At 63.8% G+C, this 27,912-nt stretch overlaps 2 protein-coding genes across 18 annotated transcripts in view; one reads left to right on the forward strand and one right to left on the reverse strand.

Moving 5' to 3' along the window:
* Positions 1 to 26,395, forward strand: AATK (apoptosis associated tyrosine kinase). 7 transcript variants are annotated; one of them, XR_011699411.1, is made up of 15 exons: positions 892 to 1,089; positions 10,787 to 10,920; positions 11,672 to 11,813; positions 12,658 to 12,737; positions 12,852 to 12,970; positions 13,538 to 13,625; positions 13,733 to 13,866; positions 14,502 to 14,586; positions 15,225 to 15,346; positions 15,459 to 15,608; positions 15,689 to 18,761; positions 18,882 to 19,050; positions 19,412 to 19,648; positions 19,829 to 20,986; positions 22,148 to 26,395. XR_011699411.1 is itself a non-coding variant. In XM_071573673.1 (14 exons), the coding sequence occupies exons 2-14, from the start codon at positions 10,876 to 10,878 to the stop codon at positions 19,855 to 19,857; spliced, it is 4,473 nt and encodes a 1,490-aa protein (XP_071429774.1). In that variant the 5' UTR covers positions 1 to 78; positions 10,787 to 10,875; the 3' UTR covers positions 19,858 to 21,983. The 7 variants fall into 7 exon arrangements, 5 of the variants coding, with proteins under 5 accessions (XP_071429774.1, XP_071429773.1, XP_071429777.1 ...); XR_011699412.1 differs by having other exon boundaries at positions 19,829 to 20,042; XM_071573673.1 differs by lacking the exons at positions 892 to 1,089; positions 22,148 to 26,395 and adding an exon at positions 1 to 78 and having other exon boundaries at positions 19,829 to 21,983.
* Positions 21,750 to 27,912, reverse strand: part of BAIAP2 (BAR/IMD domain containing adaptor protein 2) — a 42,550-nt gene continuing 36,387 nt past the window's right edge. For 3 of the 11 annotated variants that reach the window (XM_071573683.1, XM_071573681.1, XM_071573677.1), the window contains one exon: positions 26,395 to 26,626. In XM_071573683.1, the coding sequence (XP_071429784.1) occupies positions 26,545 to 26,626 (82 nt within the window). In that variant the 3' untranslated portion in view covers positions 26,395 to 26,544. Of the gene's footprint in view, positions 23,823 to 25,757; positions 25,839 to 26,394; positions 27,597 to 27,912 lie in introns of those variants that run through there. The other 8 variants (XM_071573687.1, XM_071573684.1, XM_071573679.1 and 5 more) reach the window with 5 other exon arrangements.

Here is a 27,912-nt window from a genome sequence, read left to right on the forward strand (position 1 = left end):
GGATGTGTGAGCCCCACGCTCAAAGCTGAGCCCGGCAAGGGGTGGGCCGACGGCCTGGGTGGGAGTTCCTGGGAACAGGTTGGGACAGGATGGGACAGGGTTGTTCCACCATGACTCTGGAGGACAGTCCAGCCTGGGACCTGGGTGGGTTTGGTGACCAGCTGTGGCTGAAGCTTTGCCAGGGTCCAGTCAGGAGCTGCTGGGGGCTGTGTGTGAAGCTGTGGGATGTTCCCTGCCATGGGAATTGGGACTGTCAGGTTTTGGAGCATCCAGTGTTTCCAGGGCACGCTGCCATGTGCCAGGGCTGTGATGTTGAGCAGACAAGGCTGAGCTATGTGGCCTCACACAGGGCAGTCCGCCAGCACAAGGGGGACCTTGTGCCTTGGGCCTGGCTGGGATCAGCTGGGAGGCTCCAATGCCCCCTTTGGACAGGGCTGGGGGACTGCAGGGTGAGGCTGTGCTGGAGTGCAGGGACAGAGATGGGGTGTAGGGGATGTGTGTGAGGGAGCGCTGGCTGGGGATTGAGGGACTGGCTGGGGGCAGAGCTGCCTGTCCCATCCCGTGTCCCGTCCCATGTCCCACGCCTGGTCCCAGGAAGCCAGCAGTGCCCAGGATGGGTCAGTATGGGAGCAGTTCCCTGTTTGGGGATGTCCCAGCCCCTCTCCAGGGTGGCGGCTGCCCCTCGGGGGTCCCGTGCCCGTTCGGGGGGTCCCCACAGGCTCCCTCCATCCCTGCGGGACCGCGCGGGGGCGGCGGCGACGCATCCCGGAGGGGACAGGACGCGGGTCCTGGTGCGGTCCCGGGACTGCAGCTCCTCCACCTGCCGCCCCCGCCCGCCGGTCCCGCCGCTCGGCGGCGGCGCGGCCCCTCCCCGGGGCACGGGGCGCGGGGCCGCGGGGCCGCCATGGAGGAGGAGCCGCCGCCGCCGCCGCCGCTGCCGCCGCCGTGCCCAGCGCGGGGCCAGCGGCAGCCGGCGGCCGTGGGGCTCCCGCCGCCGCCGAGCCATGGGCCGCTCCGCCGCCGCCGCCGCTGCCATGGCGGCCGCCTTCCTCAGCCCCAGCCTCGCCTTCAGCTCCCACTTCGACCCCGGTAAGCGCCGCAGCCCCGGGGCCGCCGGACCCGCGCCCCCTCCCCCGGGCAGCCTCCGCACCCCGCACCGCGGTACCGCGCTAGGTTCGGCTCGGCCCCGCACCGGCTGTCCGCCCGGTGCACCGGGAACGAGCATCCCCGCACCGGGCACAGAGCATCCCTGCACCGGGAAAGAGCATCCCCGCACCGGGCACAGAGCATCCCTGCACTGGGAAAGAGCATCCCCGCACCGGGCACAGAGCATCCCCGCACGGCGCTGCACCGGGCACAGAGCATACCCGCACCGTGAGCCGAGCATCCCCTCGCCTCCGGCACCGGGAATGTCACTGTACGGGCTCCCGGCTCTGCCAGCCTGACCCGACCCACCGTTCTTGGTCACCGTGGGACATCCCGGTGTGGCGGTGGGACACCCCGGTGTGGCGGTGGGACACCCCGGTGTGGCGGTGGGACATCCCGGTGTGGCGGTGGGACACCCCGGTGTGGCGGTGGGACATCCCGGTGTGGCGGTGGGACACCCCAGTGTGGCGGTGGGACACCCCAGTGTGGCGTTGGGAGTCCCCGGTGTCGCGGTGTGGTGGGATCGCTGCCGCAGCCGGGCGGCATTTTGTTCCCCGCGTTGGAGCGCGGAGGAATCCCGGGGCTGCGTTGCCTCTGAAGGCATCTCCGGGACTGGAACAGAATAATAACAACAGGGAGGATGGTGATGGTGAGAGGGAGGAAGACGGAGCCGGAGCTGCGCTGGGACAGCCGCCGGCCGGGGAGCCGCGGGTCGGGGTGCCGCTCGGGCTGGGGGTGCCGGCGGGTCTCGGGGGGTGCCGGGCACGGCCGCGGCGTTTTGGGGCGCAGACATTATGTAAGCGCCGTGTTCCGGCCGCGGCGCAGCTGCAGGAGATGCTGCATTCGCGGAGCAGCGGGCTGGCGATGCGGATGCGTGTGTGGGGCTGCAGCCGCCCCTCGCCGCCGCCTCGTGTCCCTCCCGGTGCGGGGCTGGCACCGCGTGGGCACCGGGACCCCTCGTGGGAGCGTCCGGCGGGCGCTTCGCTCCGGCCCTTTGTTTACCAGCCCGGGATAACGCGTGTCGGGTCCGGCACCGCGCGGTGCTGCAGCCGCTCCCGCCGCCTCCTCCGGCACCGCGAAGGCGGCGAAGCGGTGCCCGTGCCGGGCACGGGGGTGCCGGAGGCTCCGGCTGTCGATGCCGGGCTCCGCATCCCTTCCCGCCGCCCGCTCGGTCCCTCCTTCCTTTCCTCTGCTGCTCCCCCTCCCCAGACTGCGCGGTCGAAGTCCGTGGGGGGATCTGGAAATGAGCCGCATCAGGACTCACCGAACGGGGACTTTGTCCCCAGCCGCTCGTTATTTGTTTCTAAACCCGCGTTATCTGCACCCAAAATACAGCAGCGCCGGGCCAGAGCCATTTGTCAGGCTCAGCCTCGGGCGGATTTTGGTCCGGGTTTTGGTGAGGCTCCCACTTGGCGTAAATGCTGCCAGCCTGGGGATTCTCAAGGCATGTTTGGTTTCAAAGCCCTTCATCAGGGTTCCCATCGCTGCCCACCACGGGGCTGCCAGGCCCAGGGCTCGGCGCTGCCATGCAGCTGCCACCCACCAACACCGGGAGAGGAATTAAAGGGGGGAAAAGACCATATTCTGGATTTCACGGATTTGTGGGTTTGATCCATGTGACAGCAGCTCCTGCCTGTGTGGCATCGCAGCTGCCTGTGCCAGCCTGGCTCCCTGGGGTTGGCTTGTGCCGGTGAGGAAGAGGAGGAAGCGATTCGTAGGGCATGGCAGCACATTGGCACCCCAGCTGGGACAGGACAGGAAGAGCCCAGGGTCTCTGGTTCTGCCAAGGGAAGCATCTCCTCCTGGGCCCACATTCCCTGGAAAGGGACAGTTGGAAACCACTGCTGCTGGGACTGGCATGGAACAGTGACAGGGCTGTCACCTGGGGATGGAGGTGCCACAGGGATGTGCCAGCTGCAGCTGCCCACGATCTGGCCTCACCTGCTGCTTTTGGCTTCTCTGCCCAATGCACCCCAGTCAGGCTGAACTGGCTGTCAGAGATTCACTCCCTCCCACTGCCAGGAGCTCCAGGAAAGGCTCTCAGCTTGGTGGTTTCCATCTTGTTTCGCCCATCTGTAGTCCAGGCCCGGAGATACTCCCACATGGAGCACTGGAGCCACCAGTGGAGCACGACCACCCTGCCAGCAAGAGACACTGCCATGCTTCCTGCCCCCACATGTATCCCAGATCTCCTTGGCTTCCTGTGGGAATTGGGTGCTGGGACCTGCTGCAGCCCAGCCAAACAGATGGTGCTGGGAGGCACCAGGCAGAAGAGTTGAGGGTCAGCCAAGGCTTGAGGAGCTGGGTGGGGATGGGGAGTGGAAGCCAAGGGAGAGTTTAGACCTCATGTTTTCAGACCTGGCTGGCACCTGCTGCCACCCACCCACTGTCCCAGGCCTCATATTAGCAACAGCTCAGTCAGTGCTGGTCCAACATCACTATCTACTCCTGGCATGAGGATGGGAAAGGACTTGGGGAATTGTGGTGGCAAAGGGGCTGTAGCAGCCAGAAGGATCCTGACCACTCACATGGGGGCCAGGCACTCTCATGCTCCCACCCTGGCACCAACCAGGCTGTTGGCTGCTGATGATGCCAGGGAAGGACAAGGGGAAGTTGTCGTTGGGATGGGGCACACAAGGGGGTTTGAGACAGTGGGGTGGGAGCTCCTGTGGGGTGGTGACGGTGGTGGCAGCACCCTGCCCAGTTTCCTGTCTTCCTTCCCGTGGGAGGAGGGCGTGTCACAGGGACTGTCTGTCTGTCTGAGCTGAGGAGCAGCGGGAGCTGGGTACATGGGCAGGAGATGAATCCTGGTGCCCACAGGGATGCCAGGGGTGGGCAGAGGTGGGGCAGCACATGGTGAGCCCCCCATCCCAGCACAGGGAGTGACACTGGCACAGCACAGGGCAGCTGGACCCCGCTGGGCTTGATGAGGATCATGTTCCCCAAGGGCACCGCTTTGCTGCCCCTGTGCCCTCCCTCCCGCAAGCCCCACACACGAGCGGGCACCTTCTGGATGGTGACACTGATCCCTGTCAAAGCCAATTAGGAGAAATTAATATGCTGGGGTTGAAAGGGCCCTGTGCTGCTGGCAGGAGCGGGCTGTGACTCACGGGCTCCCTGCCCGGCACTCCCAGCCCTCCCTGGCACACCCTGTGCCAGGGCAGCCCATGGCTCTGCCCCCTCCAGGACCGTGCCCTCCAGCCAGAGCAGGGCTCTGGTGCCCACCTCACCATGCACCTCAGGCCAGGCCTTGACACCCTGGTGACACCGGGGGATGTGGGGGAGGAATGGCACTGCCTGTGAGGTGCCCAGTGTGGGCTGAGCCAGGGGGGTTGGCATCCCACTGGGGGTCTGTGTTTAGCCAGGGTCCTGCCTGGTCCTGGCTGCCTGTGGCCAGGTGGCACACACACATCCCGTGTTTTGCCTAGTTGATGTGACACCACCTCCTCACCATCCTCACCATCCTGCTACTCCCTGGGCTGGAAAATGCCAGGGTTGGGCTACTCTGGTGCTGTGGCTCAACCTGTTTCCACCCTGTGCCACACCAGCCTGGCAACTGCAGAGGTGCTGGGGCCCACTGCCCTGGATGATGGGATGGAGGGATGGTGGGATGGAGGGATGATGGTCCTGGCCATGTGCTGCCGCCGCCCCTGGCTTGGCTCCATCTGCTCTCCTGCCCCGGCAAACACCCTGACATGTTCCCAGTGGGAATTTTCTCCCAGGGCCCTGTGGGGACATGGCGTGGGGCGGAGGGTGCGAGAGCCGGCATGGAGAGGAGCCACTCCACTCTGAGTCAGCATGCCCACTGGCAAGAAAATAAATCTCCTGTGGGCATCAATCCCTCTGCCAGCCTGGGAAGTGCCGTTGGAGCGCGGCACAGCCGTCTTGGGGCAGCCACTGCCAGTGAATCATTTGCCACCAGCTGCTCCAGGCCCTGACAATGAGGGGGACATGGAGCAGCTTGGGATGTCCCAGCGCTGGCAAAGGGCTTGTGGTGGAGCTCAGAACTGACCAAGGGACAGTGAGGATGTGGGGCTGGTGGGTTTGGCACGGCTCAACACCGGAGGAAGTGGAGCAGGTCCAGAATTTCTCACAGAGCCGCCATCCCGCAGCCCAGGCTGAAGGCAGGAGTGTCAGGGGGTCCTGATTTCCATCCCTTCCCCTGTGCCAGCCATGTCCACATCCTCCCTGCAGCCTGGTGCCAGCAGCTGGGTTAACACTGCTTGTTTTAATTACTGGAGCGGAGGAAAATTCCAGCGTAGGCAAATGCAGTAAGTGGAGCAGCACTGCCCGCCTGGCTGGGCATCCATGGGCTCCCAGGCTCCCATCCTGGCTGTGCCAGGATGTCCCACTGCCTGGCCAAGGTGTCGGCCACCACGGCCCTTCATCCTTCTGAAATACCTGTGGAGTTGTGGGCTCCTTGCCTGTGCCCTGTGCCCACCCTCAGCCATCCCTGCTGCCATCTGCATGGCAAAGGGATTTTCCAGGCTCCCTGTGCCTACCCTCAGCCATTCCTACTGTCATTCCTATGGCAAAGAAGGGATTCTCCAGTCTCCTCAGTCTGTGTGTACCTGTGCCTGTGGGTGATTTGGGCACCATGGACTGGCTGAGAGCAGGGAGGTGCCAGGGCAGCTGGTGCCAAACGTCCCCCTGGTCCACACCTTGAGCATCCTTGACACCAAGCCCTGTTCCCTGCGGTGCCAGGGGCTGGGGCAGCGGGGGCTGGACTGTGCCAACTATCTGGGGCTGCTGTGGGGGGCAGAGCCAGACCCCATGCCTGGGTTCCTGCCTGCCCCACAGAGCACCCTTGGGCCGGCTCCTGTGGCTCCTCCACTGCTCCGTTCTGGAGCCAGAGCTCTGGTTTCATAACACCACTGAGCATTTTGGATATAAATAGGCTGCCCCGCTCGCGCTGCCGCTCCCGCTGTTACGTAAACGCTGCTGTGCCGCCTGTGAGAGCCTCGGCACGGCCAGTGCCACGCGCTGCCGGCGGTGCCACCACGGTGCCAGGTGTCCAGCACCGCTCCCGGCATGGCACTGCCCCCGGCATCGCCGCTGGCACGGCGTTCCCGGGGTCCAGGGAGGGATCCCCACCTGGGGCCCTGCCAGGGGAGGGCAGGATTTTCCCCCCAGGCACCAGGGGCTGAGGTCACTCCCTGTCCCTCAGGACAGCGGGTTTGCTGTGATGCCACTGGCACATCCCTGGCCGGAGTGGGATGGGCCTCACAACCCTCACTCAGAGCTCATTTAAAACACCAAACATGCCAATTTGGTTAAAATAATCCGTTTGCTCTTGCTTTGTATGTATTTTATTTTATTCCTTTCTAATTACAATTCATCATTGTAAATCTAATACTCTGTAGTCCGAATAGACTATATAATTATATATAAAAATGCAACCTATGTAATTCTGTATATAATTCCATATATAATGGCAATATACCATATATAATAATAGTATATTATTATTCTTATATATTATTATAATTTATGACATTATTAGAATTATAATGCCTATATTATTATTATCATAATTATATTGTTATTTTCTCTGGAAATGGAGGGAATTGGTGGCTCCTGGCTCTGCATCAGGGCAGGCTTTGATGGAGGAACTTGATTTTTTGTCCCTAATCAGGCTGACACGCGTGGTGTGTGCACAGCAACGCGGGGGCCCGGCCTGGCCCTCGCACAGTCCTTGTTTTTATTTCATTGCCTGAGAAAATGATGGATGATTTTCGTTTATTTTCCATCTATTTTCTTTTTGCTGCTGCTGCTGTTTCAGCCCAAGATGGTAAAACCAGAATTAAGGGGCAGAATCAATCCTTTTGGTTAAATAAGCCACGTTAAAAGATACAGAAGGAGAAGGGATTAGTGAGGCGTGCCTGGCATTCACAATTAACTGATCTGTTAATCACTGGGAGAGGCTGCTCAAATGGCTCTGGCTCTTCCTGGTGGGAAAGGTCTCCAGGGATGGGGATAAAGGGTGCCGCTCCCTGAATCCCTCTTTGGGTGGGGGAATGCCTGGAGGAGGATGCTCCGGGTACCACTGGGAAGGATACGTGGGTCCCGGGCTATCCCAGTGGAGGATGCTGAGGGTACCTGCTCCGTGCCATGCTCCCGGCTGGCACCAGTGGGTCGGACCAGCCCCAGCGCTGCTCCATGGGCTGCTCCCATGGCAGGGGGATGTGGGCTCAGGGGTGCAGCTCAGAGGGGCCGCCCCGGTGCCTGTTTCGCTGCCTAGCCGTGGGCACAGCCGGGTGCTCACTCGCTAAATGGCAGCGGATGGTTCGGAGCCGCCTGGGTGCGTGTGGGTGAGCAGAGCGCGCGTCCTGCGGGCTGTGAAATTGCTTCCCTGGAAGCTGCCCATGGACACGGGGATTAACATGATGCCAGGGCTGTGCCTGCACAGGAGAGTGGATGGGGCTGGGAGCGAGGAGCCTGTGGCCACAGGGGCTGAGGGGCACGAGTGTTTGAGTTCTGCCCAGATTCCATGCGAACCCTGCTCAAATCCAGCCCTGCTCCCTGCCCCAATCCCTGCCCCAATCCAACCTCTCCCAGGTGGGCACTGCTGCAGGTGCTGCCCCAGGAGGCTGCACCCCGGGGTACAAGACCCAGCATGTTCCCGGGATCCATAGTGGGTGACGAAGGGACTGGGAGGGCTGTGTGGACCTGCTGCCAAGGCACCTGAGCATCCATCAGCTTCCGGATGGCCCTACAAGCCCGCAGCCCACCAAGCAGCCCCTCTGTGCCCCAGGGCAGCTGAGAATTACCCGTGAGGAAACTGAGGCACGGGCTGTGTTTCGCAGCAGGTCCTGCGGCGAGAGGCCAGGCGGGGCCGGGGTGTGCCGTGCCCTGTGCCCGCAGCTTTCCACCGCACGTGCTCTGCCCGCTCCGGAGGGTTCGGGCGGCGCTGCCCGAGGGCTCGGCCGGGAGCCCCGAGCGGGCGGCGGGCTCTGCGGGAGCCCCGGCTCGGCCCTTCCGCACACGTCAGCCGGAGCTCGCCGCCCGCGCCGCCGGGGGAGCCGCGGCCGCAGCATCGCCCCGCCGGGGCCGCAGCCAGCGGGGCACGGCCGGGCGGGCGGCCCCGACAACGTGAGTCAGCAGAGGCGCCGGGCAGGGGCACGCTCCGGGCAGCGGCGGCGGGAGCACGGCCGGGACCCCGCCGGGACCCTCCGGTGTTTTCCCGTCGCTGTTTGGACCCGGCGGTGGGGGCTGCGACATGGGCGGGGTGGGCGATGCAACAGGGTGGTGGTGCGGGGGCAGCGGCGTGGGCTGGGCTGTGCCAGCTGCGGGGTGACATCTGTGGGGTGGGAGGGCAGTCTGTGCCTCATTGCACCTCACTGCATCCCATTGCATCCCACTGCACCCCATTGCACCCTCCGCACCCCAGTGCACCCTCTGCACCCCACTACACTCTACTGCACCCCATTGCATCCTGCTGCATCCCACTGCATCCAGCATCCCCCCTCTCCCTCCATCAGTGTTCTGCTCCCGTTTCCCAGGGCTGGCTGTGAGGCTAGGACAGGTGCCCCTGGGGCTGGAGCTGTGGCCTCGCTGCTGCCGCCAGCGCCCTGCCTGTCCCCACCCACTGGGCTGGCCGGGTGAGAGTGGGTGATCCCTAGCTTGGCACTGAGCTGCCAGGACACTCCAGCCCTGCTGCTGGGGGTTGCTGGGTGCTGGGTGGTCCTGGGTGCTGGGGCTGCAAGTGATGCAGCAGTTCTGGGGGATGCACTGAGCTCACTGTTCTCAGCCTGATCCCTGTGGCAGAGCCATGGCATTAGTGCCAGGGAACTCAGTGCCTGCTGGGAGGGTGGAAGGCAGAGTCTGAGGATGTGAGCCAGGATGTGATGGGGGCCCTGACTTCTCTTGAGAGCCTTGGGGTGCTGTTTCCTGGTGCCTCCCATGTCCTGATGCCCCCCTGCGCCCTGGTGCTCCAGCAGCTGCCACTGCAGGTGCGTCTGACCTGGTTTTGGGATAATTTGGTCTCTGAGGTGATGCATTTCCCATCACTGCACCCAACTTTGGTGCTCTGGATACAGGGAGAGCAGTTGGATGGTGCCTGTGGGTCATGGCAGTGGCGGTGCCCAGTTTGGGCTGGTCACTGCACCCAGGTCACTGGTTGTGCAGGTGGGGAAACTGAGGCAGGACCAGTGGGGTCTCTCTGGCCCATTGGCTCATTGGGAAGCTCTACTTCTCGAGCTGAGGGGTGGCTCAGCTGACAGTCCCCTCGGAGAGGCTCCTGTCCCTGTGCTCTGCTCCCTGTCACTGTTCAAAGGCTCTTTTCAGTGAGTCATTTTCTCTTTTGCTGTCCCACTATCCAGGGAAAATGGTGACGTTTTCGGTACAAAGTGTGTTCACCATGGAAACCAGCTGGAAGGGGGGGCACGCCACCCCCCGCTCCTCCCAGGTTCGGCTTCGCATCCCGAGCCTCAGAAGATGGCTCTGGAGCTTCTTCCACTCTCCTTGGCATTGCTGGGCTGTGACAAGGCCTGGGGGGCCAAGTGCCTGCTCGCTGCTATGCCGTGAGCCAGAGTGCCCTGTGCCGGTGCCGTGAGGTGCCAGGGAGCAGCCAGGCACTGACACTGCCCACCAGGGCAGCAGGACCTTTCCCAGACCCCTGGTGCCCTTCAGGTGGTGGTCTCAAGGACACAGGAGCTGGTGGCAGAGCCCTGACACAGGGCAGTGTGGTCAGGACACAGGGACAGGGATGCTCCGTGTGCTGGAGTCACGTGTGTGCCACGAGCATCCCTGAAGAGGCTCGGCACAGGCTTGGTGACCCAGGGTGACCAACTGCACTGGTGGGTGCATGTGCTGGGGACACAGCTGAGCACAGGGGCACCTGTCCCAGCCCCAGTGTCCCGCAGGAGGGCGCTGTGCTGGGCACTGCAGGGCTGTGGGGGGTCCCCCGTGACCAGCTCTGTTGGCAGCACCGTGACCTTCCGGCTGCCTCCCACCACAACGGCGCTGGTTGTTCAGGCAGGCTCTGGGTGGAATAGTAATGTGGCAGCTGCAACTGGCAGCGGGACCTGCTGGGGACAGGCAGCTGGGACATGGCCACCGTGCACCCTGCCACTCTGAGGGACCCAGCACTGGCTGGAGTGGGGTCGTGGGTGCCGAGATTTGGGGTGTGCTGGTGGCCAGAAGATGCAGTGCCCAGCTAGGGCAGCCGTGTCCCATCCCTGTGCCCAGTGTGGGGCTCCTGGGACCAAATTCCTGTCCTTCCAGCTCCCACAGGGTGCAGTGTCTGGCCAGCCTTGGGTTGCCACCGTGCTGTGGCCAAACCCACTGGAGGACAAATCCACAGGCTGGGGCTTGGCTGGGAGGTGCGTGGGACCTCCAATCCAGCACAGTCCCCCTCCACAAGATGTCATTGGCACCGGGGGGACCATGTCCCTTTCCCCCCACACGGGTCCTGCCTGGAATCTGTGGGTCCCTCCTGGGTTCCCCAGTCATCCCACCCACAAAAGGAGCACAGTGGCACTGGACACCCCATTCCTCCCAAGTGCTCCCTGCCAAAGTCCCTGTGAGCCCTGATGAGCCCCCACATCCCATGACCCCCAGTCGGGCAGGACCCCCAGCACAGCCTGACCCCTTCCCAGTGCCCCCAGCCCCCTGCCCTGACAACCTTGTGTCCCCACAGACGGCACCCCCCTTAGCGAGCTCTCCTGGTCCTCCTCGCTGGCCGTCGTGGCCGTTTCCTTCTCGGGGCTCTTCACCTTCATCTTCCTCATGTTGGCCTGTCTGTGCTGCAAGAAGGGGGACATTGGCTTCAAGGTGAGCAGGCCAGGGAGTGGGATCATATCCTGACCCATCTGTGCTTGCGGCTCCGTGCGGGGCCAGGCCACGCCATGGTTAAGGGCCCGGCAGTCCCACCCGCACGCCCCCGAGGGTGGGAGGCACCCTGACCTCACAGGCACAGAATGTGCCGAGAAAATGCTTTTTCCCTAATTGTTGGGATTTTTGTGGAGGCTTGAGGCGCCCGCGGCGGGAGGGGTCAGGCTGGGGGGATGTGCTGGGTGTTGTGTAACGCCCCACACCACTGAGCACCTCTCCGTGCTGGGGAGGACAGTGCCCCCCGGTGCCCCCCGGTGCCCCCCGGTGCCCCCACACAGGGTATAAAGGGGCGCACGGCCAGGCCAGTGTCCGGTGGGACACGGCGCATGGCACACGGCGGCACATGGCACACGGCGCGGTGCCAGAGGCATTGGCTGTGCCATGAGGCAGAGCTGGGCAGGGCGAGATGCTCACCGTTGCCTACCTGCTTGCCCGGGCGGCTTTTGGGAGCCAGGGTGTGCCGGGGTGGCACTGTCAGGTAATGGGGTGGGTGGGGGGGAAGGGGTGCCATCCATCCCTGAGTAGGGGACAGGGTTGTGTGCCGGGAGAGTGGGGTTTGGGGGTCCCTGTGCCTGGGCATGTGGGTGATTCCGCTGAGGCGGAGGGGTGTGTGGGGCACTGCTGACAGTGCAGAATCCTTGGGGTCAGTTATCTCTCCTCGGTGTCCCCTTCCACTCACGCCCTGGCCCAGGAGTTTGAGAATGCCGAGGGGGATGACTACGTGACAGAGCTGTCGGCCCAGGGCTCGCCTGCCCCCCAGCATGGCCCCGAGGTCTATGTCCTGCCCCTCACCAAGGTGTCCCTGCCCATGGCCAAGCAGCCAGGGCGCTCAGGTAAGCTGGGGCTGGGGCAGGAGCAGTTGGGAGCAGGAGCAGTTGGGAGGTCCTGCATCTCTGAGCAGTGGGATGAGCTGGGTATGGTGGGTCTCCCCTGCTGAGAAGGGATAGCTCCAGCAGAGTCCTGAGCAGGGTCCTGAGCCAAGGTCCCTGGGGAGCACTGTGAGGATTCCCCTGTGAAGGTGCTTTGTCCTTGACCCCAACCCTGTGCATGTCCCAGCCCAGGGGAGCAGTGCCCACCCTGCTGGGGTGGAGTGGGACATGGACACCCCAAATGGTGATGCCTGAGCCCCAGTCCCTTGTAAACAAGCCTATGAGTGGGAGAGGAATGTGGGGGGTGCTTGGCTGTGCCCCCTCCCATCCCGAGTCACTCCCCGCCCAAAGAATGGCCATGATGGGGGGGGCCAGTGAGGGCCAACAATGGTCCCATTGCTGCCTGCCCTTGGCACGGGCACCCGAGGGGCAGGACTGTGCTGGAGGGGGGCTGGGAAGGGGCTAAATGCCAGCGCTGCACCAGGCTCGGCTCTGCCTGCCCTGTGCAGGAGAAGGGGCAGGGAGCCAGCTCTGCTGCCTCCCAGTTTGGGGACACCGGTACCCCCGTCCCACGGCTGGGGAGGATGCCTGGAGAGGAAGATGCCTGGGATGCAGGGTGCCTGGGGATGGATGCTCCGGAGCATCCTGGGGCAGCAGAGGGCCTGGCACTGGGTGGCACGGTGGGGACGCAGGGCTTGGCCAGGACTGGTGGGGAATGTGGGCAGGTGGGCAGGGGGATACCGGCAGGTGGCCGGGGGGGGTCACATGGCTGGGGGGCACACGGGCAGCTGGATGTGCTCTGTTACAGTGCAGCTCCTCAAGTCGGCGGACCTGGGGCGGCAGAGCCTCCTGTACCTGAAGGAGATCGGGCATGGATGGTTCGGCAAGGTGAGCCCAGGGGCAGGGACCCCTGGACACCCCACCCCGGTGGGATGCGGGGGCCCGGCTGTGCCAGGCGGGTTCAGGGTGTGGATGGAGGGACGAGCCTGTCCCTCACCCCAGGTGTTCCTGGGGGAGGTGAACTCGGGCATCAGCAGCACCCAGGTGGTGGTGAAGGAGCTGAAGGCAAGTGCCAGCGTGCAGGACCAGATGCAGTTCCTGGAGGAAGCGCAACCCTACAGGTACCTCTGGGGTCACTCTGCAGTGCTGGGAGCAGGGATGCTGGGAACGAGGACAGGCCCCCTCTGTGGCATCTTTGACTGCCAGGCAGAGCTGTGGCTGCCCCGTGGAGATGCTGGCTGAGCTCTCCAGCAGCTCAGCTCCATCCCAGCCCTTCAGCACGGGGCTCATCCCGGCAGGACCAGGGCTGTGCGGAGCCACTGGCCATGGCAAGGGGCAGTGGTGAGGTCATGGGCAGAGCAGGGCCAAGGGCGGGGCACAAGGCTGCTCCTGCTTGGGCACAGCTGAACAAACGTCCCTTTGTGGTGCTCCCAGGGTGCTGGGACATGCTGGTACCCACTCTGGCCCTCCCGGCAGCCCCTGCGCCGACCCTGGTGCAGGCAGGGCAATGGTTCCCGAGGGGCTGCTGCTGTCCCTCACCCAGCTCAGCACAGCCAGGGCAATGGTTCTGGGGGGGGTTCCACTGTCACCCCAAGCACAACCAGAGCAATGGTTCCCAGGAGGCTGCTGCCAGCCCCCTGCCCCACTGGCCCAGTTCCCATGTGCCCCCGTTGCTCTGCCCCACACAGAGCCCTCCAGCACACCAACCTGCTTCAGTGCCTGGCCCAGTGTGCCGAGGTCACCCCGTACCTGCTGGTGATGGAATTCTGCCCCCTGGTGAGTCTGTGTGCCCCCCGTGCCCCATCCTGCTTCCTGTGGGTGCCAGGCATGGCCGAGCCCCTGCAGCCAAGCACTGTGGAGGGTGACAGTGGCACTGCCCGCAGGGTGACCTGAAGGGGTACCTGCGGAGCTGCCGGGGGGCTGAGGCCATGACCCCGGACCTGCTGACCCTGCAGAGGATGGCATGCGAGGTGGCCTGCGGCGTCCTGCACCTGCACAGGAACAACTACATACACAGGTAGGCTGGCCTGGTGCTCTGGGGAGGCAGGGGGCAACTGGGGGGCCTGGACAGGGGGCAGTTCCCAGGATGCCAGTGTTCCTGCCCCACTGCTGCTCCTCCTGCCCAACAATATCCTGGTGCTGAGTGAGTTGCAGACGGAGACTCCAGCATCAGTGATTTTGTTGAGGAGGGGGTGCACTGCCATCGGGGTCCACCGGCGTGTCCCTACCTGAGCCCAGCTCTGCAGGTGGGTCCCCACGAGGATGTCCGAGCTGTGGTAGGGGCAGCCCAGCCTTGGTGGGCACTGCCTCAGCAGGGGTCTCATGTACCCTGTCTGTGTGACTCCTCCCGGGCCTGGAGCAGCCGCCCAGGATCCCGGCCCTGTGCCAGGGCTCACGTTGCCCAGGAACGCCCGGTTTCTGCTTGGCTCGGCGCGTGACGGATGGACGGACGGACAGCGGCGCAGCTGGGGCTGCGCGGGCATTCCTGCTGTGCACTGGCTGTTATTGGCACGCCCAGTGCTGGGCACAGGGGCACAGAGATACAGGGACGGGGCCCCACCACTGCTCGGCCACCCTGCTGCCACCGTGGGGTCCCTGCTGGGTGCCCCCCGGCCCCGTGGCAGTGGTGACAGCTCGGGGTTTGCTTGGCAGCGACCTGGCCCTGCGGAACTGCCTCCTCACCGCCGACCTCACCGTCAAGATCGGGGACTACGGGCTCTCACACTGCAAGTACAAAGTAAGGCTGGTTGGAGGGAGGAGGGGGCTGTGGGCTGTGTGTGGGACCCTGGGGCACCCCCTCGTACACCCACCCTGGTACATACCATGCTGAGCCTTCCTCGCCCCACACCCTCAGACATTACTTCTCCCCAGCAGTGCTTGTGCAATCTCTGGGTTTTTTGGGGTGCAGGCAGGTGCAGATCACCCTGCAGGGCCCCTTGACTCCCCCTACTTTGTTCCTCTGAATGTGAAGGGGTTTCCTCCCCCGCCCAAGCCCCCTGCCCAGGGGGTGCCGTGCAGCCAGGGCTCCCCAGCGCTGCCTGGGCTGGCCCAGACGTGCCCCTCTGCCAGGGATAGGTTCCTGCAGGCAGCTGCCAGCACAGCCTGGGGTTGTCCCCCCCCGTCCATATGTCTGTCTGTCTTGTTACGGGGCTCAGATGAGAGAGCAGGCAGGGAGGGGGAGGAGGGGAGACAGCAAAGGGCAGTGGGTACCAGGAGGAGTGAAGGACAGGCTGGGGGCAGAGCTGGGGGGGATTGGGGTGTGGGGGCAGTGCTGGGCAGTGGGGAGGGCAGGGGGTGGCGGGTGTTGCGGTGTGGCTGGTCCCTGACGCCATGGATTGACGTTCTCTTCTCGTACTGACCCTGCACACTTGGCAGGACGACTATTTCGTGACGGCCGACCAGCTGTGGGTGCCGCTGCGCTGGATTGCGCCCGAGCTCATCGACGAGGTGCACGGCAACCTGCTGGTGGTGGACCAGACCAAGGCCAGCAACGTCTGGTGAGCGGGTCTGGGGGCACAGGGGGCTGCAGGGAGGGATTGTTTTTGGGACAGCTGGCTGGTAGCAGGGTGGGGGTCTCCCTGCACTCCCAGCATCTCACCGTGCCCACAGGTCGCTGGGCGTCACCATCTGGGAGCTGTTTGAGCTGGGCAGCCAACCCTACGACCACTACTCGGACCGCCAGGTGTTGGCCTATGCCATCAAGGAGCAGCAGCTGAAGCTGCCCAAGCCCCAGCTGAAGCTCTCGCTGTCGGAGCGCTGGTGAGGAGCCTGTCCTGCCCCCTGCCCTGCCCTCCCCGCGGCGGGCAGGGGGCCGGGCTGACCCTGGCCCCTCCCCACAGGTACGAGGTGATGCAGTTCTGCTGGCTGCAGCCTGAGCAGCGCCCCACGGCAGAGGAGGTGCACCTGCTGTTGTCCTACCTGTGTGCCAAGGGGGCCACGGAGGCCGAGGAGGACTTCGAGAAGCGCTGGAACTCCATGAAGCCCAACGGCAGCGCCGGCGGCAGCCACCACGGCCCCGAGCTCTCCTCCTTCCCACTGCTCGAGCAGTTCTCGGCCGATGGCTTCCCCTCGGACGGGGACGACATTCTCACCGTCATGGAGACCAGCCATGGCCTCAACTTCGAGTACAAGTGGGAGCACACCAAGACCGAGCACTTCCAGGCCCCCCTAGGGTCCCTGAGCCCCACGAGCGCCGCCCGCTATCACGACCTCTACTACCCGGCCACGACGGCGGGGCTCAGCCTGGGGGTCTCCCCCTCCTGCTACGAGTGCAAGGCAGGGGGCTGTCCTGGAGTGCCGGCGCCTGGCGTGGTGCCCATCCTGGGCGCCCACAGCCCCTCGCTGGGCAGCGAGTACTACATCCGCATCGAGGGTCCTGGGGAGGGCGGCGCAGAGCTGGACTACGCCATGTGCACCTACAGCCCGGCGGGTGAGCGGGGTGCCCTGCGCCCTCCGTCCTGCTGGAGAGCCCAGGGCGGCCGGGGCAGCGGCGCCTACGACTCCGATGGCAGTCCCACCGTGTCCCTCAGCATGGAGCCGCTGCTGGGCCACGCACCGGCAGGCGACGGATCCTGGGAGTGTGCCGAGTACTACCCCTACCCCTGCCCCGGGCAGGAGCCGCAGGGCTACGAGCCGTGCCCCGGCCCCGGGGCTGAAGGGTACCTGCTGGAGGAGGAGCCCCCCCAGCCGGGCAGCCAGAACTGGCCCGTCCCCGCCTTCCAGCCCCGCATCTTCACCGACCCGCTGGGCGTGTCGCCGTCGGGGAACTGCACCTACAGCCCCCGGGGGCACGGGGGCACACCGGGGCAGCACAGGGCCCCGCCGGACTGCGTGGCGCTGGAGCTGGGAGAGGACAGCCCCCCGAGCGCCCCCCGCCCGCCCGGTGCCAGCCCCCCGGGCCAGCGCCGGCCCTGGGCGTCCAACAGCTCCTCCAACAACAACATCGGCCCCCGCGAGCCCCCGGCCGGCGACAGCTGGTGCTACCGCCGCATGATCACCTTCCGCGGGCTCATGGCCAAGCCGCTGGGCTCGGTGCCGCGGGGCCAGCCCGCGTCCGGGGGGTCCCCACCGGTGCACGAGCCCCGCCGCCCGCGGCAGGACCGGCCCCCGGCCATGGCCGGCGGCTCCTCCCCGCGCCGCTCGCCCTCCCCGCGGCTCCGGGGCTGGCACGGCCGTGACTCATCACCCTGCGGCCGCGCACAGGCAGTCACGCTGGCGGGCAGCCCCGCCAGCCCGCGGGGCCCCGCCGCGGCCCCGCCACCCGCGCCGGGGGCCCCCGGCGATGCCCTCCCGGACGGCAGCGCGGCGGGGGACAGCCCTGCCCGCAGCCCCGCGACCGCGCCAGGAGAGGCCGAGGCCGCCCCCGCGGCTGGCACCGCCGCCCCGAGCCCCGGCCCGCCCGCGGGGCCCTGCACCGGCAGCGCCCAGCCCTCGCCGGAGCTCGCCGAGGCGCCGCCGCCCCTGCCCACGGACGCCGTGGCGGAGAGTGGCACGGGTGCCACCAGCGACGCCGACCGGACACCGGACAAGACCTTCTCCAGCGGCAGCTTCCCCAGCGTGGACGAGGGCAGCGATGAGGACACGGCAGAGCTGACCTCGGGCGTCTTCACCGACTTCTCCGGGGACTACGCAGAGCGTTCGGAGGCGGCGCCGGCGCTCAGGTCGCTGCAGAAGCAGGTGGGCACCCCGGACTCGCTGGAGTCGCTGGACATCCCCTCCACGGCCAGTTCCTGCGAGGTGCTCAGCCCCGGCGCCTTCGCGCCCGCCGGCCAGCCCCGTGCCCTGGACAGCGGATATGACACCGAGAACAACGAGTCCCCCGAGTTCGTCCTCAAGGAGCCCCACGAGCCCCGAGAACCGGAGACCTTCAGCCAGCTGGGGAAGCCACCCCCGGGGTTGCCGGGGGGCGAGGGCGAGGCTGCGGCCCCCGAAACGCGGCTGCCTAGTGCCCCGGCGGCCGAGCTGCACAGCCCGGCCGAGAAGAGCCCCTACCGTGACTCTGCCTACTTCTCCGACGGCGACGCTGAGGCCGAGCGCGGCCCCAAGGACGAGGGGGAGAGTGATGGATCCCACACCCCGGAGGCACAGGAGGGTCCTCGCTCCCCTGGGCAGGACACAGGGCGAGCAGAGGACCCGCTGCACCCCCCGGGGGCACCCGGCAGCCCCCTGGCAGCGCCTGGCGTCGCAGTGGCGGTGCCCATGCCGATGGCGGGGGTTTCGGAGGGGGACTGGGATGGGGCCGAGGACAGGCGCACACTGGCTGGCCCCCCGGAGCAGGTGCCTGGCACCGAGCAGTGCCCCGCTGGCACGGGGCTGGTGCCTGGCAGCCCCCCACGCCCCGACACAGACATCTGTCCGCCGGGCTCTGTGACCTCCAAGACTTTCCTCCTGACCCCGGTGCCACTGAGCCCTGGGGAGCCATTGGCCGTCGGAGGGACCCGTGTGTCTGAGGGTGTCCCTGGACTTGGAGGAGCTGTAGCAGGGGATAAACAGACTGTGCCCCCAGCGCTGGGGCCTGGGGACCTGGGGCTGCCCCCGGACGGCACCGGGGCGAGCGATGCTCCGGGGGGGCCCAGCACGCTGCTGCCCGCGGCCGAGTCAGCGCCGGGGCTCTCCCCACTCCTGCCCGCCCCCGAACGCCGCGAGGAGCCGGAGGAGGAGGACGAGGACACGGAGGACAGCGATGAGTCGGACGAGGAGCTGCGCTGCTACAACATCCAGGAGCAGAGCGAGGAGAGCGAGGAGGAGCCGGCGGCCGTGCCCATCGTGGTGGCCGAAAGCCAGAGCGGCCGGAACCTGCGCAGCCTCCTCAAGATGCCCAGCCTGTTCTCTGAGTCCTTCTGCGAGGACCTGGAGCGCAAGAAGAAGGCTGTCTCCTTCTACGATGATGTGACCATCTACCTCTTTGACCAGGTAGGTGCCCTGGTGGGGCAGCGCCGGGCACTGGTGACAGCCCCACAGCATTTTGGTGGTGGGAGCCATCCCCAGCCATGCCCCCACTGAGGTTCCTTCCTGCTATTTCCCCGTCCTCAGGAAAGCCCCACACGGGAGCTGGCTGAGCAGAGCTTTCCAGAGCCCCCCCTGCCTTCGGGGCAGCCCCCCCTGCCTTCGGGGCAGCCCCCCACGGGTGGCAGCCCCCCCAGCCCCACGGACAGGCTTGGAGCCTCAGACGACTCCTCAGATGGCAATGCCTCGGAAGAGAGTAGGAGATCAGGGGGTCGAGGGGCTGGTGCTTATGGGGTGGTGGGGGGCAGTGGTTATGGGATGGATGAGGGCAGTTGTGGGGTGATGGGGGGCAGTGGTTATGGGATGGATGAGGGCAGTTGTGGGGTGATGGGGGGCAGTGGTTATGGGATGGATGAGGGCAGTTGTGGGGTGATGGCGAGCAGTGGTTATGGGATGGTGGGGGCAGTTGTGGGGTGATGGGGAGCAGTGGTTATGGGATGGTGGGGGCAGTTGTGGGGCGATGGGGAGCAGTGGTTATGAGATGATGGGGCAGTTGTGGGGTGATGGGGGCAGTGGTTATGGTGGCACTCCCCTGACTGCCTCACTCCCTGTTGCAGGCGGTGGCTTCGAGTGGGACGATGACTTCCCACTGATGCCGGCGAAGCCGTCCCTGGTGGCCTCACTGCCGGGGACACCCACAGAGCCCCCCACGGCCGTGCCCAGTCTGCCCACCCTGGTGCCGGCGCAGAAACAGGTGCTGCCCATCCAGTTCTCCCGGTTCACAGTCTCGCCTGCCCCGGTGTCCCGGTTCTCCATCACCCACGTCTCCGACTCGGACATGGACTCCATAGGAGGTGAGTGCCCCCGGGATGCTGCTCTGTGGGTGAGCAGAACCCCCTGTCCCTGCCGGGGGCTGCTGTGTGGCACTGTGAGCCACGGGACACCCTGTCCTTGCACCCCAGGGTGATGGTCACCACCTGCGGTGTCCTGGGGAGGGCCGGGACCCTCTCACGGCCCCTCTGTGCTCGTTGCAGGCAGCAGCGAGGACGGTGACCGGGAGTGAGCCCGCCGGGACACAGCCGGCATCGCCCCGGCACGGGGGTGGCGGAGCACGGCGGGGCCGGACGCGGGGGCCGCCCGTGGGCTCCCAGACCCCGCTCTGGATTTTTTAGGCAGATTTTCTCGGAAGGAACTCGTTTGCTGCTGCGAGTGGGAGTGGGGCCAGCACGGCCCCCACGGGGCCAGGCGGTGGGTGACGGTGACGGCCGTGCGTGTGCGTGCGGGTGGCTGTGTGTGTGCGTGTAAAATACACACTTATATATATATATATACATATATATATATAAATTATAGCGTTTAAAGGGTAGTCCCCTGACCTTGCTAACATTTCTGGAGTGTCCCCTCAGTGAAGTCCCCCCTTCTTAGCTTGCCCACATGTGCTCCCCGAGGTGGTGTTTGTCCCCACACCCCCCATGCCTTCCCCTCCCTATGCCCTGTGTTTGGTCTTGCACCTTGTGGCAGCTTGGCTGCCCCAAGGCTGCCCCATGGCCACCTCACAGCTGCCCCACAGCTACCCCATGGCTGCCCCATGGCTGCTCCACGGGCACCCCACAACATTCCGAGCAAGGAGCCACTGACTGCTGCCACTGTTGATGTCACTCCCTGTGCCAGGGGTGCCACTGGCTCTCCACGGTGGGCACCATGGCTTTTGGGGCTTGGGGGGGCTCCCCTCCCTTGGCTTTTGGGGAGTAGTCCCAGAAAGGGGATCCTGAGGGCTGGTGGAGCCACTGCCCACTGTGGCAGGGAGCGACATATGGAGGGCTGGTTAGGGGGGGACGTCTGCCCCAGGACCCACCAACCCGACTATTTTTGTATTTAAAGAACAGGATTGAAAAACCCCAACCCAAACCCCACCCCAGAACCAAAACTTGCTGTTGACTGAACCCACATTGACGCAATTTTAAGTTATTGCTGCCAAAGAGACGTATTGAGTCGGGGGGAGGGGGGTCAGGGGGTGCTCGCAGTTCTTTGTTCCAGTTTTTTTTGTTTCTTTGTTATTTTTTTTTAATTCATTCGAGGCTTAGGAAAATTGTGCAATTCCAGCTTCCGGAAGGAAATAGAAGTAAGCGGAGCTGAACGAAACCTTGAAATCAGGGCTGGTTCCTTTTGGGGTCTATAGACCAAACCTTGAGGTGAGAAATGTCCCCTCTGAGCTCCCCCTGCCCCATGTCCTGGTTCCTGGCACCCTGTGCACGGGGGTGAAGGCACACATATGTCCTTGTGCATGGACATGCACCCACGTGGGATGGGGCTGGTGCCAGCGATTCTGCTTCATGCCATGGGGGGATCCCATCCTGGGCTGGGCACAGCTCTGGCACCAGCACCCTGTGGGGTGAGCCCATCCCCAGTCTGGCACTGTGATGCGACTCGGGCTCCAGCCAGAAATCCCATAGTCACCCACCCTCCTCCCACCCACCCAGCATGTGCCAGCTCAGCCTGGAGCTGTACCCCAGCTGGAGCCCCCTCAGCGCTCAGGAGGCTGTTGTGGGAGTGAGAGGCTGTGCCCCCCTCCAGGAGACAGTCAGGGTCCTCGGGGACCCCAACTTCAGCCCCAGGGTGGCTGTGCCATGCCCTACCCCCCATTTGCTGGTTCCTCACCCCACTAAGCAATTAATGCTTTAAGTGTTTCATTTAAGCCCCCACCTGGCCCGTAACCCACTCCACTCAAGTCTCCCAAGCTCTTCCCTTACCCTTTGCAACTGGGGGACCACACCCCTGCACTGACCCAGGGTGGAGCACCCATGGGTGCTGCCCCTGCAGGAATGGGATGCCCCTGGGATTCCCTTCCTGCAGCACCCACCCCCCTGCCCCCCTTTCCCTGCATACCACCAGCATCAGAGGGGGAGTCTGCTCACCTCCCACCCCCTCGCACCCAGGGGTGCTGCTCCAGCCCCCTCACCCCACCCCAGGTTTGGTCTATGGTGCCGCAGGTCCCGGCTCCGGAGGGTGGATGAGGACAGAGCTGTGGCTTGGGTAACTTTTTTTAATAGAAAGGCTCTTCTTACATGGTCTATTTTCTCAATACGGGTCATAATTGCTGTATTTTTTATCAGTGCTGATTTCCATGCAGCTCCCAGCATGTGTGTCAAATCTCATTGGGCCAATAATAAAGTTTTTAAAATATCTTAAGCTGTTTCCTGCCCCGATCATTGCCTGGCATGCAGGATGGAGCCAGCTCAGGATGGACCTGGGGCCAGGCTGGTGCCTCTGGCCAGGGAAACTGCTCCAGGAGGGAGGGGTGTGAGGGATTTAATTGCTCATAATTTACTTTTTCTCATAAAAAATTATTTCAGGTTACATCTTGCAGGTGCCACCGAGCCAGGAGGTGCAGCGAAGCCCCCAGGGGCTGGCTGGAGCCAGGGTGGCTGCTCAGGGGTCCCGGGGGGGCAGCCCCTGGTACAGGGTGGATGAGGACAACGCTGTGGCCGAGGGGACCCCAGGCCTGTCCCCACCCTGGGCTGTGACCGCCAGCCCTCTCCCACCCACTGCACCATGCACCAGTGGAGCCCTTCCCCTCACCCTGCCCCGTCTGGTCCCCCACCCATCTGCTCCAGCCCTGGGAGAAGAGGAGGAACAGGAGAGGAAGAAGAGGCACATCATGGAGCAGGGAACCCTCATGTACAGCTGGAGCCTGGGCAGTCACAGGAGAAGCTCTTTTCCTGCAGCAGAGCTGGAAAACCCATCAGAAGGGACATGGGAGAGGTGAATCACCACATCCAGCTGGGACCAAATCCCACACTGGGACCACTCCGTGCCTGCCAAGTGCCCACTGCCCAGACTGTGGTGACCAGGATGAGCTGCACTAGTGAGCAGAAAGTGCAAAATGAGAAATACAATGGAAAAAGCAAAAACTGTTCGGCATTAACCGCTCGCTCACCCATGGGAGACAATTCCTGCCCGGAACACCCTTCTCCCTGTTTTTGGAGCAAGGACAAGACTCCCGTGTTGGCTCCCAGGAACTACAGAAGGGCCCAGGAGCCACCTCACTTGGGGGCATTCCCGGCAATAAGCTTAGCAAATGTGTGTATATATATATATATTTATATATATTTATCTATCTCTCTCTCTCATGCAGCTCTAGGAATAGAGGAAGAGCAAACAGACGAGCAAGAGGAGCTCCTGTCTGAGGGGAGCAGAGGCCCCCCAGCCTCCAGCACCCCGGCCCCAGTCACCCCAAGGGCTTCCACGCTGCCCTTGCCTCCACACGTTTTTTTTGTAGCTTATATTTTACAGCAGTACCGTAATTCCCTACAATATCCCAAGCCCTGGTGCAGCAGGAACTCTGGGACCAGAGCCAGCTCCATCCCAGCGGTGGCTGCAGTGCCAGCACCCCACTGCCAGTGTCCCAGCCCAGAACATGGGGGGTGGGCAACCAGGGTCTGGTGGGAGTTTGGGAGCTGCCTCTGGCTCCCACCTTTCCTTGGCTTGCGCAGGGTATCCCAGCTATCCCACCTTTCCTAGGGGTCCTTCCTGTCTGGGCAGGAGAGAGCAGGGGGATTGTGTCTGCTGTGCCACTGCCACCCCACCAGAGCACTGTGAGCCCCTGGAGGGTCCTTCTCCAGCTGAGCCCATTTTCCCACCCATGGCAAACGCTGCTCAGCCTGGGAATCATCCCAGCCCCGGGATATGTTGCTCCGGCTCCAGGATATGCTGCCACCACACTCCTTAGTGGAGGCAAAGGACAGGTGACATGACAGTGGTGTGACCCTCTGCCAACGAGGGGGACCAGCTGGGTCTAGAGAAGAGAGAACTAGAGCACTAGCTTGAGCCTTTGGCTTTCAAAGCAGCAGGATTAAATAAATTCTGCCTAAAAATGAAGTCCTGGAAAGCCGGACATGCAGCGGCGAGGATGAGGATGAGGAGGTGGCGAGTGCCATGCAGGTGCCAGCACTCCCAGATCAGCTGATGAGCGGAGCCGAGCGGTCGTTCGTCACCGTTGGCTTCAGCTGGACGTTGGCAAAGGGGTTTCTGCGGAGGAAGAGGAAGGAAGAGTTAACGGGGGCCAGCGGCAGCGGCGCTGGTGGGGACGGGGCACCGGCACAGCGAGCGGCCTCCGGCGAGCCCCCAGGGGCAGCAGTGTTTGAGAAGCGGTTTAACAGAAGGACTGTGCCGTGTGGAGCCCCCAGCTGAGCTGCCCCCACTCTTTAGCTCCTCTCCCAGCTAAAGCCCTGGTGGGGATCAGAGATGAGCCAAGGGCAGCTGCATGTGGATGTTCTGCCTCGCTCTCCATCAGCGGTGGATGCCGTGGGGGGCCAGGGCTGGAGAAGCTCCTCCAGGTTCCACCCCAGGCAGGACTCAGTTCCCACAGCTGGGAGCACTACAAGATCCCCTGGCTCTGCACTGTGCTGCTCCAGGGAGCAGGGGCTTATGGCCTGACCTCCCAGCCAAGGGCAGAGCTGGCAGCTCCCAGCAGAGCCCCTGTGCTGCTTCTAGAAGATTTAATAGCCAGGAGCATGGGAGATAAAGGACATCTGAATGGGCTTGGCAGACAAGTGATCGAGCCCAGACCAGCCAGGCTGACCTGGGTTTTCACCTACCTGGGGTGTCCCCCACATTGTCCTGTCACTTGGCCACCATCACTTGGCCAGGACAGGGTATAGGGATGCCTTGGCACAGGGAGCATCCTTACCCCAACCCAGGATGTCTCTTCTGTCCTCTCCCCACAGGAGTTAACTCCCCCGAGGTGTGGGCAGCTCTGGGAGTTCTGCTGGCTGGCTGGGGGGCCTGGGGTCATCAGGGCCAAACCTGCACCAGGCAAGGAGCTACCAAGCAGCTCTACCCATCCTGTAGCCCCACAGACTCCTTGTCTCACCTGCCCACCACCCCCTGCCTTCCCCAGGGAGCCACACAATCCCTCTTCTTTCCCTAGTGGAAGCTTTGGCCATGGCCCACCACATACGTGTCCCACAGCTGGGCCACTGGCCAGTCCCCCACCATGGGGGCACAGTCCTGCCACCCCCAGATGTGGGTGCAGGTAAAGTGCCATAGATACCATCTGCACCTGGACTGAGCAGCTTTGGAATGTCCCCAGAAGCTTTGGAATGTCCCCAGCCACCTCGTGGAACAGAAGGAAGAGGCTGTGACCCCCAACCCATGGGACAGGCACTCACTGTCTGTCCCAGGCCCCCTCCCTGCCATCCCTCACCTCCTCACGTGCACTTTTTCTCTCCTTAAAAGATTAACGGCTTTTGCTTAAAAATAGGGTAATTAATTTCCCACCTAATTAATGCAGATGCTTAGATCACTTTCCCCCCCAGGATGCCAAAATAGATTCTCAGGACTGGAGGGAGAGGAAAAGTTGCTTTGATGAGTCACCCGGGGCTCTCATTTAACTATTTCTGTGCTGGCAGAGAAGAGTCATTGGGGTGGAGCCTGCGACTCCAGGGAAACCAGCTCATGGATCAAAAGAGAAACGGGAAAGGGGCTCTCCAGGCTCTGCAGTGCCAGCGAGGTGGGTGTTGGCTCCTGGGGAAGCTCCTCCATCCCATCCCCAGGGCCAGGATGAGGAGGCTCCCAGGACAAGGAACCTCCTGGGACAAGTCTACAACAGAAAAAGCTGCTCAAAAAACTCGAGGTTAGTGTGGACGTGCCCTGCCCCGCTGGAAGGGGCTGGGAATGGCGATGGCCAGCGGAGACCTACAACCGAAGAGGCTGGTTACGGGCAGCGGGGAAGCGCAGCAGCGGCTCAGCATCCCGGGAAGCGCAGCGAGCGGCCGTGCAGAGGCAGCGCGGGGCGACCCGCAGCTCCCGCCGGGCGGGCAGGGAGCGGTGCGGGCAGCGGTGCGGGCAGCGGAGCAGGGCAGGGTGCGGGAAGCAGAGCGGTGGCCCCGTCCCCGCGCAGCCCCGCGGCCGCACCCCTGCCCAGCGCACCCCGGACTCGGCCCCCCGACACCATCAACTTACTAACTACGGGCAGGGGCACCTCAAAACCTGGCCACTTCAACATCGGGGCTGCAAGGGAAACAGAAGGCACGTTGGAGGACGCTCGATGGCAACAGAAGGTCGTGCTTAAGGAGACACTTAAGGCTCCGAGCCGGCGGCCCCAGAGCCTGCGGGCCACCCCGCACGCTGCACGTCAGGCAGAGGAAACAGGAGGAAAAAGAAGAAAAAGGAGGAAAAGTGTTTATTGAGTCACTGGTGCTGCGAGGAGGGGAAGGAAGGGCACGGCCAGCCGGGAGCCACCTGGGGAGCGCAGGCCGGGCACGGCGGGGCTGCGGAAGGGAGGGCGGGTTTCCTTCCCCGCTTTCCCAGCGCCGGGAAAGCGCAGCCAGAGCCTGGGCATGCGGGAGCAGCAGCAGCATCCACCCCCTCGGGTGCTCCCAGAAGGGGGACCTGGACCCTTAAACAGTTGTCGCTGCTGCCGCTCAGCGAAGCTGTTTAACGCCAGGGGGCACGGGCAGCACTCGGAGTGCCCCACGGCCGCCCCACGCCAAGGGATGGGGCAGGGTACAAAAACATGGCATGGGAATGTGCGGTGGGCGATGCAGGAGGTGAGGGCAGCACACAGGCACGGCAGCCGAAAAAGACACCGAGGCCCAGCTCAATGCAATAAATAAAACTTTTATTCAAACAATAACTCAGTACAGGGCACAATTCTCTCTGGCTTTTAAAAAAAGGTTTTTCAGCACTTTACAGTCTCCACACAGGCTTTTCTAGGCTGGGTTTGTGGGTTCCCCCTCTCTACACTCTGTCATTCAGCGTGAAATATCCTGGGGTTAAAAATCTTTAGCAAAATTCGGACATCGATGCAGGAAGGGCTCGGAACAACGTGCCTGTAGGCAAAGAGATAACCCAAAAACTGGTCCAGGGGGAGTCTATTGCCAGCAATGTCCCAGTAAACAGGCAATGTCAGAGGTCTTAAAAATCACATCAGAAAAAAGCGTGAACAGCTTTGCAGTGGAGATGGCCACGGGCACTGGGAGGGCAACGGCTGGGCGAGTGAGGGGGTGGGACCCCCAGTGCCAGGTGGGAGCCCCCCTGGGCACTGCTGAGCCCCCTGCAGGGCACAGTGCAGGGGCTGCCTTGCCCAAGCCCGGTTTAGGGATGCGAGCGTGTCCTCGGACCCCCAGCCCTAACGTGAGGTAACCTTGCTACAAAAAATATATATATATTTATAAAACAACCAGCAGTGACCCTTCCAGGGGAGGGTTCCCACGGCTGGTGAGACCCCAGCCCAGAAGCAGCCCTTTCCCCGGGGCACGGGGTCTGTGCCATCCGCTTCTCCCAAAGCCAGCGCAGTGGGATGGAAGCGGATCGGGCCGGGGGGGAGGCGCAGGAACGCTGCTCGCCTCCGGGAACGGCATCCCGGGCGCAGGCATCCCGGATGCGCAGTAACAGTACGGACACCAGAGGCCATGCATATGTGTTCCAGTCTGGGAGTTTGGTCCAGGCTCGTGCGGGGCGGCCGGTGCGGCCCCGGGGGGACAGTGCATCGCTAACATCACACGGGAGGACAACAACGGGTCCCACTAAGTGTCAGCTGCGCCCGAGCTGCGGGCACAGACAGTTTCTGCTCCAAAAAGGCTTCAGAAACAAGGGCACTGTGAACACCAGGGAGGGGTAAGAAGCACCATGGTTTCCTTGAAGATCACAAGAGTTTCAAATCCAAAAGAAGTAGAGAAAGAGAAACGAAAGGGAAGGAAAAAACAAAGGAGGGAAAGAAGCAGAAAGCTCTTCCAAGCAGCAAGGGGCCGCCGTGAGCCCAGGTGTCCTCACACCGTTGATACCAAACTGCCACTGCCGCTGCGAAACAAAGCACAGAGATGCCAGAGTGGCCACGACCGCCGGCGCCGCTCCGTGCCAGGAGCTCCGCGGGCACCCAACACGGACAGGAGCGGCCAGACCCACCCCAGCCACGGGTGTGGGGTTAACCCTGACAGCAAGATAGGGCAGCTCCAAGGACAGAGGGAACGGGGAAGGTGCCAGGGAAAGACCCCGAGAGCGTGCGCTCTCCGTGGCCTCATTACACAGAGGCAAGCCCCAAGGACGTTGGGGAGACAGGACTCTATGGAGGAACACAAGGTCAGGGACACCAGGACTGGCCCTGGGACCTGCCTTC

The sequence above is a fragment of the Pithys albifrons genome, chromosome 19, assembly GCF_047495875.1.
Source record: "Pithys albifrons albifrons isolate INPA30051 chromosome 19, PitAlb_v1, whole genome shotgun sequence".
Lineage (NCBI taxonomy): Eukaryota > Metazoa > Chordata > Aves > Passeriformes > Thamnophilidae > Pithys > Pithys albifrons.